Source organism: Sceloporus occidentalis, unplaced genomic scaffold (assembly GCF_023333645.1).
Source record: "Sceloporus occidentalis isolate IW3139 unplaced genomic scaffold, rSceOcc1.0.p SCAF_335, whole genome shotgun sequence".
Taxonomy (NCBI): domain Eukaryota; kingdom Metazoa; phylum Chordata; class Lepidosauria; order Squamata; family Phrynosomatidae; genus Sceloporus; species Sceloporus occidentalis.
Genome location: NW_028317315.1, coordinates 436,610 through 450,146, shown reverse-complemented (window position 1 = coordinate 450,146; position 13,537 = coordinate 436,610). Strand labels below are relative to the sequence as shown.

General features: G+C 37.6%; 1 protein-coding gene across 1 annotated transcript; it reads left to right on the top strand.

The window, feature by feature from the left end:
• Positions 1-235: 235 nt before the first annotated feature.
• LOC149274372 (keratin, type I cytoskeletal 19-like) lies at positions 236-11,574 on the top strand. Its single transcript, XM_089505610.1, has 7 exons — positions 236-646; positions 9,086-9,168; positions 9,310-9,466; positions 9,593-9,754; positions 9,980-10,105; positions 10,475-10,695; positions 11,475-11,574. The coding sequence occupies exons 1-7, from the start codon at positions 236-238 to the stop codon at positions 11,572-11,574; spliced, it is 1,260 nt and encodes a 419-aa protein (XP_089361736.1).
• Positions 11,575-13,537: the final 1,963 nt, after the last annotated feature.

Here is a 13,537-nt window from a genome sequence, read left to right as displayed (position 1 = left end):
ACCATCATGTTATGACAACAGGTCAAAAAGCCAGTTAAAAGTCTCAAAATGAGCTGGACATGTTTTCTACGTAAAGATGACCTCATCCAGTGCTTCCTATTAAAACACCTTCCGAAGAACCTAAACCGTGCTTCGCTTGAGAACCTTGAGTTAAATGTTCAGTATTCCTGCGTCAATAGCTATCTTTTGAAGCACCATGAGCTGCAGCTTTGGCTGTTCTTCTTCTAGATCCATTATGGGTCACAGTCATGCTGGTGTATATTACCCAAAGCCTTTCCAATTGGCCCAGAATAGGCGATTCCACAAAGTCCAACCGGTTAACTATACTCCTCATCCTAGTCTCAAGAGAACATTGGGTTTGACGTCTTTGGAACACTCTAATTCTGGCCATGGATCTGTTGTGGAAAGGGTAGGTCATACATACAGCCGTGGATGGAAGAATGAGGGTCTGCTCAATATTAATAGTAAGGAAACCATGCAGCTTCTGAATAACAGGCTGGAATCCTACCTGATGAAAGTGCAGTCACTGGAGAAGGATAATGCCCAACTAGAGAAGAATATCCAAGACTTTTGCAAGAAGCAGAAACCTGTAGCTGTTCCCGACTACACTAAATTCTTCAATGTCATCGATGAACTCCAGAGTCAGGTAAAAAAAAAAAATACACTAACATTTCTAGATGTGTTTCTAGACTTATCGAAACGGCTAAAAATGTTTCTATTCATAATCTTTTCATTTTTGTAATAGATCTCGTCAGCCAATGATGATATTTCCAAGATTTTTCTGCAGATGGATAATTCATATCTGGCTGCACAAGACATGAAATCCAAGTAAGTGCAGCGCTCTTTGCTAAGTAACTATGGATGGAAATAAAGTGTTGATTTTTTTTTTTAAATTACATTTTTGCATATAGCTATGATATGTTCGCTAAAAACCCTAAAAAACGCAAAAAAACCCAACCCTCCAATATAATTGACAGATAGTGTTTTACATTCAAGCAGTTGTAATATTGTTCCATAGATTGCCAGGAATTTTGAAATTTGCAAAAAATATTTTGTTTTAGATTATGGTTACATTTTTTTTTTTCATCTTGAAGGTATGAGGAAGAAATAAGGATGAGAAACAGGGCTGAAGTAGATGTTTGTCGTATGCAGAGCATTCTCGGAGAAATAAAGAAGGAGGACCGTGATCTGGAGGTTTATGTTCAGAGTCTTCAGGAAGAGATTACCCAAATGAAGATGAATCATGAGGAGGTGAGAGGGAGATGATGCTCTGATTTTGAGGACAAATAAATACATGGGGAGGACAGATGTTGTGCCTGGGGACCAGAATGGATTATCATCCAAACCAAGTGCCAGGCGATGTTCTCTGTAAAACCAGCTCCTTGGGACATAGCAGGTCTACTTAAAAGTTATAGACAACCTCAATTTTAATAAAACTACCAAAGCCATGCATGCAGGAAGCTACAACTGTTTATAAGATCAGTTTTTGTTGTCCCCAAGGAGGTGACCTCTCTCCGTGGTCAACTGGGTACCAGAATCAGTGTGGTGGTGGTGGATGCAGCTCCTTCTGTAGACATGAACCGAGTTTTGTCTGAAATCCGAGAACAATACGAAATCCTTCTGGAGAGGAACATGAAGGAGGCTGAGGAAATGTTCATTTCCGTGGTAATCAGATCACTTTCATTCTGTTAACCGTTATTTGACAGAACCTTTGAAATTGAGCTCTGACCTATAGATGGTTTAGACAATAACGAGTTTTAGCCTCTGATCGACATGACTGAACTAGCTGATTGCTTGATTTAACTGCTTATTGTTGGTGAGAAATGCTAAGTAATCAGAACATTTTGTTTAAATAAATAACGTGTCTGGAGAAGTCTTAATACTTTTGAAACGGGCGGGCTGACGTCATAGCAACATGTCTAATATGAAAACAGAACCTTTAAGTAGCTGTATGTCTCGGTTTTGCAGAAATCCGAACTGAATAACAGGTTATCTTCCAATGATGATGATCTACAAGAATTCCAGAAGAAGGCCATTGACCTGAAGCATTGTGTGCAGACTTTAGAGATTGAATTGCAGACTCAGCTTCTTATGGTATGGATCTGCATGTATTTTATTTAATGTTTGTATTCTATGTATGTGTTTAAGTTCTTCATAAACTATGAGTATTTTTGAGGAGTGGTAATCAAGAATAATTTTATTTGATGATTCAAGAAGTCAAAGGAGGCAAAAAAGTGACCCTTTTCTTAAAGATCACTCCAATTGAACACCTCTGAGCTTCTGATGGTGCCCACCACCATTTTTCAAGTTTTTCAGTACCTTCTTGATCTTGATATCTGTGAATTCCTTGGAATGTTTCTTATTTTATGGCAAATTGTCAGTTCTTCCGATCTTCTGATGGATTCTGCAGTTAAATGTCATGATGTTTGGTATCTATTTTGCAATTAACCTATTTTATAAGCATAATTCTTTTTTTTATATGGCCAATTTTCCAAACTAATAACCTGTCCTCCACCCCATCTGGTGGGAATTCAGAAGCATCTAAAATAGATTAATTATGTGTTATGTGTTTTAGAAATCAGCGTTGGAGGACAGCTTGGAAGAGACATGTGAGTGTTTTGAGACACAGTTGTCTCATATACAGAATGTTATCAACAGCACGGAGAGTCATCTGTCACATATTGTGTCTCATATGAGGAACCAGGAACACACGCATAAGATTCTCATAGACCAGAAAAATTACTTGGATATGGAGATCAGCACCTACAATCAACTAACTGAAGGGCTTGACATGAAGTAGGTACAACATGGTTTTCATATTTGCAACACCACTTAAAAAAATTATCTTCCACTAATTTAAGCAAGCCACCAGGCTCTAGCTATTAGCTATAGTTGGATGAAAAATGTTTTCTTATCAGTGCCATCTTTGACCCCAAACAGCTTGTTTGTGTTATGTCTGCCCCAAACAGCTTGTCTGTGCCATGCTTGCCCCAAACTTCTCTGACAGTGCCATCTGTGCCCCCAAACAGCTTGCTTTTGCCATTGTTTGCCCCAAATAGTTTGCATGTGCTATGCTGCTTGCTATGGGTATTACCAGCACCTGCGACCCTTGCATTAAAATGATATCTAAAGTAATCCATATATGTGTATTTTCACATAGTGTCTACACCAATGCCCCTTACAACACAAAAAAGAATGAGGGTAAGTTGGAAAGCATTGAATGTCTGTCCAGTCATGGATGTTATTGGAAATACTATTCTAATAAAATTTTTCTAACAAAAAATACCCCAGCACCTCGTCAGTCACAGGGGGCTCATACAAAAATAAACCATCAGGGTACGAAAGCTTTTGCCATTCTACTGGTATAGAACTGACAAAGCACATAAAGCGTCCAGTTAATCTTATTGTTTGTACAACTTAAAACCCTAGAAAGTCCTAATGCATCTAGTCTTACCGGCCGCCCTGCCATTGGATGATTTTAACTGTATTTTTATTTACAATACACAAGAGGGCTTGGATATGTGTTTACCATTTAACACCATTTCAAATTTTTGAAGCAGAAGCTCCAAGTTATATAGCCACTAGCTTGCCACACTTGGTCATGTATGTTCTACCAACAACGTTAAGGAGGAGGTAACTAATCTATACAGGTTTGTGGAACACCTTTATCTAGAGGCCTTTGGGATTTTCTTTGTGATTTTCTCCTTTCACAACCTTTTTTTCCCCCTGTTTTATTGTAGGAATCCACCAAGCCCAAGCATAGAAGGGTTCCAAAGATTCTAAGAAAGATCTCAGGAGGACATCACTAGCAAGATGTACCACAACCAAAAACACGCGTATAAACGGGACATTTCTTCCATTGACTGAAGTTACATCTAATATATTTTTTTAATTCCCAAAATTTTCACTTTTTTTCTAAAACTGAGATGGAATCTAAGTATGTGATAAATCCTGTTAAATGGGAAAAAAATTATTTATTTTACACAGAAGGCTAATCTTTTCTTTTGATCTCATTCTATTGTGACATATTCTTTTGGGAATCGGATGTTGGATGGGAAGTAAAACATTTAGTCCTTTATTTTCTTGGCCAGCAATATATTTTGCATGATTTTGACTGATGTCAAGGGCGATGGTTGGAATGCTAGAGTCCACTGAAAATGGGGCTCAGATAGTGGACCTGGCATCAGGCATATTTGGCCTAGGTATCTGTAAGTGTAAGGATGTTCATAAATAAGGATGGACAGAGCTACCATTAATGCCATAGACCTTCTATGGCTCATTGATAGAAAAATGCTCTGAGCAAGTACCTTATCTGGCTAAGAGTTCTGACTTAGCTACATGCTGTCACTTTCTTTGGCTGAGATCATCCTTTTTTTGGCTCTTCTCAACACTTTTCACTTGAATCATGTCTTGGACCTTAGTGTCCACTGGGACACTGAATTTGAGGTAGAGAGAGAAAACACTTCTCTATACTCAATACTAAACAAGACCTGGCCTCCCAGTAAGGACAAATGGCCCCCTTATGTAGTGTTTCAGTAGATGGTTCAGAATGTTTGGAACAGGGAAAGGTGGTGACCTTTGAAACATTTGACTATTGACTGGCATGTTTACGGCTACAGTTCCACTGCATGATATTACAATGAACCAACTAGCACTATGCATGCCTTCTCATCATTACCATTTTTATACTGAAAATTGGTTTTATCAACATTCTGTTGGTCACATCTTCCCCTACATGGGCCATTAAGCCATGCTTATGTAGCGAGTGGTTATGGTGACATCCTCAACGGAATACTGTCTTTAGGAGACTAAGAAATGCTTTCATTAGTAAAAAAGAAATGTATCGATAATTGTGATTGTGAACTGTGTTGGCAACAATTTTTTCTTTTCTGTTCTACATATAATTTTATTTCTACACATTTTAGTAAGCTTATTTTCTGTTATTTAATCCGCTCTCATATTTAATACTAATGATAATAACAATACTTATGAACTAGAGGTATACAAACATCATTTTAATTGTTGTGACTTTTTTTCTAAATGATAACATTTTGTTCCCATCTAAATGTTCTGTATCAAGCCAACATTTGTATAATTTAAATTGTACATAGAATTTGGTTATTCATTCTTAAAATGGTTGTGTAGGAAGCTTTTATCACGAGAAACATGTGGAGGGCATAATGCAGATGAGGGACTTCTTTAAGACATATGGTGTCCTCATACTAAAACAATATCCTGATGGTCTAACTTTATGATTAATCAATTGGCCATCTTGCGCACTGGACAAATACCCGGTGGGCCACTGGCCGACGTGTATGTAATTGCAGGAAAAGAAGCTGCAGCATCAGAGCAGAAGTAGTGCCAACCTGTGCTTGATGGCACAAAGAATTGTTACCATATTTTCTAAGAATTGTCCTGCTGAGTTCTTTCTAAGTCTATGGATTATTTGGAGACCCTATCAGGCACATAGGAATAATTGTATTTTGTTGTAAATAATGTTGATGTACCTTTAAATTCTTTTTCTGTATGATAAAATATTGTAAATGTAGAAAATGTAAATGTTTGTAAATTGTATAAAACACTCCTGCCCTGGATTAACCTCTGGACTCTCTTGGATTTAGCTGGTGACACCTGTCTTACTATGACTATAAATGCTTGTAATTTGTGTCTGATATTCTTCTTCTTGTATATTAAACTTCAGTACAATGGTCTGGTTTGGCTTTTAGTATTTTAATGACTAAAGTGACAAAGTTAGTTGAACCCTCCCAAAGGCTATAACACGTATATCATGCCCACCCTCCATGAAAGGGCATTTATCATAAGGGCAAGGCACAGAGGAAAGCTACCCACACTTAATGATATCTACTCTTTCTGCCATCACATTTCGATAAAACAAAACAAGTCATAATATGCAGTGTTTAGTAACCTGATCATCAAAAAGTGCATACAAAGTGCCCCAAACCCCTTGGCCTTCAAACTTACAAACTCAAGGCTCCGACGTTCCATGTTTGCTGGCCATATACAGAGGTAGGGGGAGACTTTAGTAGCCCCAATTGTCCAGGGGGAGTTCAATTCCCCTGCCTAAATCTTACAAGCCTCATACTAGAAATCATGTCATATTCAGCCAAGGAAGGGTAGGAACCTATAATGATGTTGGATAAAGTAACACCTATTGGGATAATAATATTATTATTATAAATAATAATATAATAACTAATAATAACAATGATAATAATAATAATAATAATAAAATACATCCCCATTGCTGATAAAGTGATGTCAAGTATGCATTGAATGTTGTAATATGTTCATATGTCCACCAATCACTGCATTTTAGTTTTATTCATTTCACCATTTGTCCCCAATCTAACTTTATGGGGATACCCAATTTTTTTTTTTAATATTACAAATATACATTTAAAACAATATATATGTTTACTATTTAACTGAAAGCACAGGCTGATATTTAAAGAATACATTTCCTTTATTGTCCCTCCGACACCAGCATCAAGGACTTAATGAGTTTGACCGGGTCTGACGTCTAAACAACATTAGACCATAATCAAGTAGGCAATGTAGCACAAAAAGGAAACAAATATATATATGGAATAACTCAATAAAATATAGATATTAAATGAAATTACCAAATATACAGGCAGTCCCTAGACTATTGAAGGCAGTTGTCACAGAGGTCTCCGATACACACCTTACTCTATTTAGTCCTGGCTAAAAGATGCTTGACGCTATGCTTTGAAGGACATAACCCGAGGGAGAGCAGAAACAATGATGTCATAATATGGCCTCTTGAGCAGTGAGTATGGCATGGATGGAACGTTAGGCTGAAATTAGGATGGTGCGGCATTCATGACATACATTGGCATTCATATGTGCACCTGGTATTGAAATGTAGCTATAACACTGAACATCAGTTTAATAGGACTAGAGCACTTTGAGTGGAGACCCTCTGCTTCCTATTATGTATATGAGAAATATGAATTTTATAATAGGATAAACAAATTAAACATTTCCCAGGATTTTTTTCCTCTGGAAGAAAGTCAATTTAAACCAGGTTATCATTCTACTTGTATATTAAGGATTTTTCCTCTTCTACAGGCTGTATCTATGTATCAGATGCTAGATAATGTTAACAGCGTTGCATTTTAAAGGACTGATGATATTAGACATGGATGGTTTGGACTGTGTGGTCATAATTATCTCTGTCCCCTCTCCTGTTTTAGCTTTTCTGTAAAATGCAAATAAAATGTTATATTTATCTTAAGAAAACTAGCGTTTGTGTTGAAAAGTAATATTTCACATCAGTGCATAAACTTGTGATGGATAACCACTCAATACAATAAATACATGAATAAACAACTAAAATATCTACCCCAAACAAAATCATTTATTATAATAATTATAAATAAACTGAAGACCACAATATTTATAATTACAAATTTGCATTGATGTCACAACGCATGCAACAACAGCTCTTTCTTCACAAACCAAAAAAATAAAAAAATCCAACATTACATTTCATATAGAGTTGAACAGTTGTACTAAATACCCCCCCCCCCTTCGCTTAACCTTTACATGTTCATTATTAACTTGCGAATTTATGTGCTTGTCTCTAAAAACGTTTAAGATGTTGGTCAATGTAATACATTTCAGGTATGTCTTCCAGATGAAGTGAGCAATCAAATTCGATGCATCACTATTCAATTAAACATTCTTCAAATATTCAGCGCATCAAATATTTAAGGTGACTATTTTTGTGACAAATAATGATTAAAGGAATGTAGCATTTACAGGGTGTGGACATGTCTTCTGATGTTTAACACTACACATAAGTCGCAATAATGAGACGCTCTTTTTGAAAGCTTCCTCATTCACCTATTAATTAGTTATAAGGCACAAAACAACCTGAATGTGACGATGATGCCTATAAATCACCCATAAAAGTGACATCATTCCATGGAAGTCTTATAAAAGGCTGCCAGAGCAAAAGAAGCACACACACACTTGCTGAACAAGAAGCAGACATTTCCTTCTGTAGAAAGATCTGAGACCAAGATGAGCCACTCAACTTCTGGATCTCTCATGGGAGGCCACCATTATGGTAGCCATCACTCCAAGGCTTCCAGCTACATCGCTCCAGTACATTATGCAAGTTCCCACAAAAGCCACCAAAAGAGTTACTGTGATCCACATCACAGCGGCCACTACAAAGCTGCCAGCCTTCATGGAGGAAGCAAAAAAGTGTCCTTTTCCAGACATTCTACTATCGGCCATGACCGTGGCCATGGAGTCGTAAGTGTGCATAGTGGTCATGGAAATAATCACAAGAGCTCAGGGAGCCAACATGCCGGGAACCATCATGGTCTGCTCAATATCAACGAGAAGGAAACAATGCAGTTTCTGAATGGGAGGCTGGCTTCTTACCTGGAGAAGGTCCATTCACTGGAACAAGAGAATACAGAGCTAGAGAGGAAGATTTGTGAATGGTATGCAAACAATGCCCCTAACTCCCTCCCTGACTCCAGCCAGTACTTCAGGACAATCCAGGAGCTCCAGGGCCAGGTAAGAAAACATTTATGTTAATGGGACCCTACCAGATATGCAATATACAAAATACATTAATATATTTATTTGGAATAGCACAAGAAGATGAAATGTGTTTGGAGGACAATACTGCTTAACATAGATTAAATTAATATTACATTATATTAACATTATTTAAGGTAATAAGAACCAACTATCCTATTTGACCGGCCAGATTTTAAAAACGTATACTAATATTTATTGCTTTTTTTATTTGCTGCATTGCCACCGAAACAAACAAAAGTTTCACATTAAACAGGCGTATGAAAGACATTTTGTTAAATTTGGGCATTAACGAAAATAAGTTTTTCGTAGTCTTTTTAATTTATAATGAACACACCCATATTTTAGTACATATACGGATCATGGATGACCAGGGAAATAAATGATCTTACTTATGTTAAAGTTTGATGTCCATATACCCGATAAGGCATGTCCTCCACGTTGCATTATTGTTAACTTCCTTGGCATTTCCTTGGCTTGGCAGGTTGCTTCCGCCACTGTGGATAACGCAAGGATTGTTCTTCAAATAGACAATGCCAAGCTAGCTGCCGACGACTTGAGAAGCAAGTAGGTGTAATATTATATAATGTATAAATAAACAGAATCGCTTTAATGCAGTAACATTGTCAAGAACCGCTGATATCTTAGTTATATCATACATATATTATTTTTGTCTGGTTGGTCCATCCAATGTCATTGTCTTCCCAGGTATGAGATGGAAGTCAGCTTGAGGACCAGTGTGGAGTCCGATATCTGTGGCTTACGCAGAGCCCTTGAACAGCTTAACGGAGAGTTGCAGGCCTTAGCAGCGGAAGTTCAATGCCTCCAACAGGAAATCCAACAACTGAAGAATAACCATCAGGAGGTAACATAGGGATATGGCTTTCATTTTTCATATTGGTTTCATGACATTTTAAGACAATGGAGGGAGTGAAAAATGTATTAAAGCTAGATTTTATGGAGATTATATCTTTCTTTTATCACCATGAAGGAGGTGAACGCTCTGCAAGCCCAGTTGGGCGCCAGAGTCAACGTGGAAATGAATGCCGCTCCATCCGTTGATCTGAACAGAGTCTTGTCTGAAGTCAGAGAAGAGTATGAGAACCTGATGGAGAGGAACCTGAGGGAGGTCGAGAACATTTTCAGGCAAAGGGTAATCTAACATTTTTCTAACAATTTTCTATACCCCTACTCAGTCCATTCCTTTTCCTTGAACCATATATCATTATTGTTGGTGTATATAAATTTTACATATTTATTTTTTAATTAAGTACTTTAATTTAAGAATTAATCTCATTGGTATTCAGTTTTCTAACATAAGATAGATAATGTCAATTGTTTATTGATCCCTAAAGTAAAAAAAAACACTTCCTTGCAGACCGCGGAACTGGATCGTGAAGTATCTTCTGGAGCAGAACAAATGCAGTCGGTTAACAATGAGCTCATTGATCTGAAACGTTCAGTACAGACCTTGGAGATTGAGCTTCAGAGTCAGCTAAGTCTGGTATGTCGGCTTTCACAATATATTCATATTGAACATTGTTCGACTTATATAATCATACAATTAAAATATGATGATCTGTACATTTTATCCACCTTTACATGCATAGTTTGCCTAGGGCGCTTAAAACCCCAGGGCCAACACTGTTCACAAATATGCCTTTGGTTTAATAAGTCAATGGGCCTATTCAAGAAGTTCTCGCCTAGTGGATTGACCATATTAAAACCATGGGTTCCTTAGCTGTACTAAACCATTCCCTAAGCTTTAGAACCTTTATTTAGATACAAAAATGCACATGAAGATAAATATATACACTCTCTTAAAAAAAAATACAATAAAAATACAATAAAAGCTATTTTAATCTCATGACAGAAATCCGCTCTTGAAGGCACCTTAGCAGAGACGGAAGCCACCTTTGGGTCCCAGCTCTCCCAGTTACAAAGCTTGATTGATAACGTTGAAGCTCAGCTGGCACAGATTAGATCTGACCTGGAACGACAGAACTACGAATACCAGCTTCTCATGGACCAGAAGACTCATCTAGAGATGGAAATCGCCACCTACAGACGTCTCATAGATGGGCATAACATCCAGTACGTAGAACAAATTATGCCATACATCCTGGGCACAACTATGGCCTTAAATATACTATGGCCTTGAATATACATGTTTCTTGAATATTACATTATTATTCAATGTGACATTGTCAAATGTTGTCAACCCCCCCCCCATAAAAAATAAAGAATCATGCAATTAAGAATGGCGAAAGGAGAAGCAGAAGCTGATTAGGGTTCCCCTAATTCATGTCCCCTCACCCCAATTTGTGTATAGATGAGGCATAATAAGAATTACTGTATATTGTACCACACCGTGAGATGTTGTTCTCAAAGCCTGTAATGAGGTTCCGTCTAGTTTCCGTTGACAAAAGGTAACCAGCTGTACATCTGATCTGATCTAATGAATTAATGTAATTATTTTCTTTTTTTCTTCCGCAGTTTTTCAGCACACCCTGTTTCAGAAGGTAAAAGATTGTTTCTTAAGTAACTGAAAAGGTCAATAGCTACAAAAGAGATGAAAATTTGAGTAGAAATGTGTTTTGTTTAAGTGACAGAGATGCAGTCATGAAAGTATTTGTAGATGTAAATGTCATGAAGCGTTGAGTAGTTTCCATAATGAGATCACCTAAACCTGACACATGGCCCAAGAGATCCTTGGAAAATGTAATTCTTACTCTAAAAGTCCAATTTTAAAGCTTAGCCTTTTAGCCTAACAGAGTAAGAGCATTCCAATAGTGAGTACCGTAGATGTACACTATAGATGTCCCTACATGTATTTTGTGATTCTCATTGTATCTACATCTCCTTTTTTCTAGTGTCTCATCACAAGACCTGTTAAGGAATCCACAGCTGGTTCCAGAATTGTTGAGGTTCTCGTCCACTCAATGGGCCATCAGAAGTAACTTCATGCAGTGAACAACTCTGGAACACAAGTTGTGTGTCCTGTATTGCGTTTTTTAGTGTGTTTCTTTTCTGTCTGAGGCTTTGTATCTCCTTTTTCCATTAACTAAGATGGATTATGGCAAGTGATAAATCTGAATGCAAAAATATTAATTTACAAGTACCAGTGATCAATTAAAGTAGTTCCCATCTTTGTAGGATGACAGAGTTGGTCTGTTGGAACCTGAGTTTTAGGTTCCAACCTGGATTAGGCTGTCATGACATTTGGTTTGGGCCCATTATGCCTGAAAAGCCCCTGGAATGATTTGTATTTTATTATAGAAATAATTGCATCTGAAGTACCTGATAGGCACCATTTCAGCTGCGGCCTGTTCATATCTACCGTGTCTAATTAACATGACAGAAAGGAAATGGACCGTATTGTCAAATTCTGGCTCTTTTTCTTTTGTTTTTTCATTGAACTTCTTTCAAAATAAACTTTGACTTTGTCTAATGCAAAATGATTTTGTGTTCATATATTTTGGAGTAAACAATATATTTTAGAGAAATAAACCAAGTTACAGAATTGAGAAGGAATGGTTATACAGAGATATATTTCCCTTTTTGCTAAGCATAATGCACGTACCACTGGAGTCGCTAGGGCTCTGGGCTAGCATATCTAACCACTGGCCATTGGGAGCGGCATTTGGTCACGCCCACTCTCCACCCAGGTTCTGCCTACTTCCCGCCCACTCACCAACCTTTAAAGGATGACTGAGAGTAGCCCTGCCTGAAGAGGGAGAGCTCTGGGAAATTCTCAGGCATGACTGATTTTATGCTTCCCATACACAATAGAACAATAACATCAATCATTCATTTATTATAGCCGTGCCAATCATAAGCCTTTTTTTCGTCCTTATAGAATACTTATTTTTCCCGAAAGAAATAGGGAAAGGGTTATAGTCAGGTGACGATATTATTACCCAAATATCCTATTGAGTTGATCCCAACTCAGTCTTCAAGACACCTTAACTGCACAGGATTTAGTTATTGCCACATTCTATTAGGAAGATATAGGTAGATTCCAAAAAAACCTGAGCCATTGGTGTGTCATTGCTCTAGAGTATTGATTATCTTCTGTCAAGCCATGTTGAAAATTCACAGTTCATTTGAAATATTCAATTATCACATAGTTGACTGGCAGATATATGCACATACACAAGTTGGGGCTAATGTAGTCTCTCACAGCCCATGTAGAATAGGGGATGGGGTCTTAGGGTGGCCCAAGTCTTCCTTTCTCAGGACTGATCTCTTTGAAGCTAGCACTCACAGTCCCGGACAGGCTTTCTGGCATCCCGAGCACTTTCCGGTCCAAATACTTGCTCTCCAGCAGCAGATTGGGCACTGGAATGTGTGGCCACCAGTTGGATATACATGGCCATGCACTGTGGAAGGATGAATACAAAACATGTAGCTTCTCATATGTCAGTTGGCACATGATATGTAGTTACAAATGTATCAACCGAATAGCCACACTCGTGGAAAAGAATCAATTCCCCAAAGAAAGAGATTCTGGTCCATCCTAAAAGGATATCCTGAACTTAGTATCAGATGGTTGGCATTCTACTCCACTCAATTTCTTAACAAATCTATCTGCAACCATAGGTGAGATTAAGTCTAAGTATCTGCTAGATTCTCTCTCCCTTCGTGTAGCCGGCGCTTTGTCGATACTGAGAAGAAATGGGAGACCATTAGCGCCAGCTTTAACAAGAAACAGGTCCATTGGTTAACAGAGCTGTCATGTTACATGATTAATGTTCGAATGGTAATACAAGACGTCTGTGTGACAATTTAATGGCAGGAGTTACTATAAACACTCACTAAATGTCAATCAAATGTCAAAAATCAATCAAAATGTATCAACATCATTATGCTTAGTTATATCAATAATGAAGAGCAGACAAACAGAAACGCAATCCATCCATTGGTGAATAAACCG

Coding starts and splice junctions, on each gene's coding strand:
- LOC149274372 (XM_089505610.1), top strand. CDS start 236: ATGGGTCACAGTCATGCTGGTGTATATTACCCAAAGCCTTTCCAATTG. Junction 9,169..9,309: donor GCCGACGACTTGAGAAGCAA/GTAGGTGTAATA, acceptor TTGTCTTCCCAG/GTATGAGATGGAAGTCAGCT. Junction 9,755..9,979: donor AGAACATTTTCAGGCAAAGG/GTAATCTAACAT, acceptor ACTTCCTTGCAG/ACCGCGGAACTGGATCGTGA.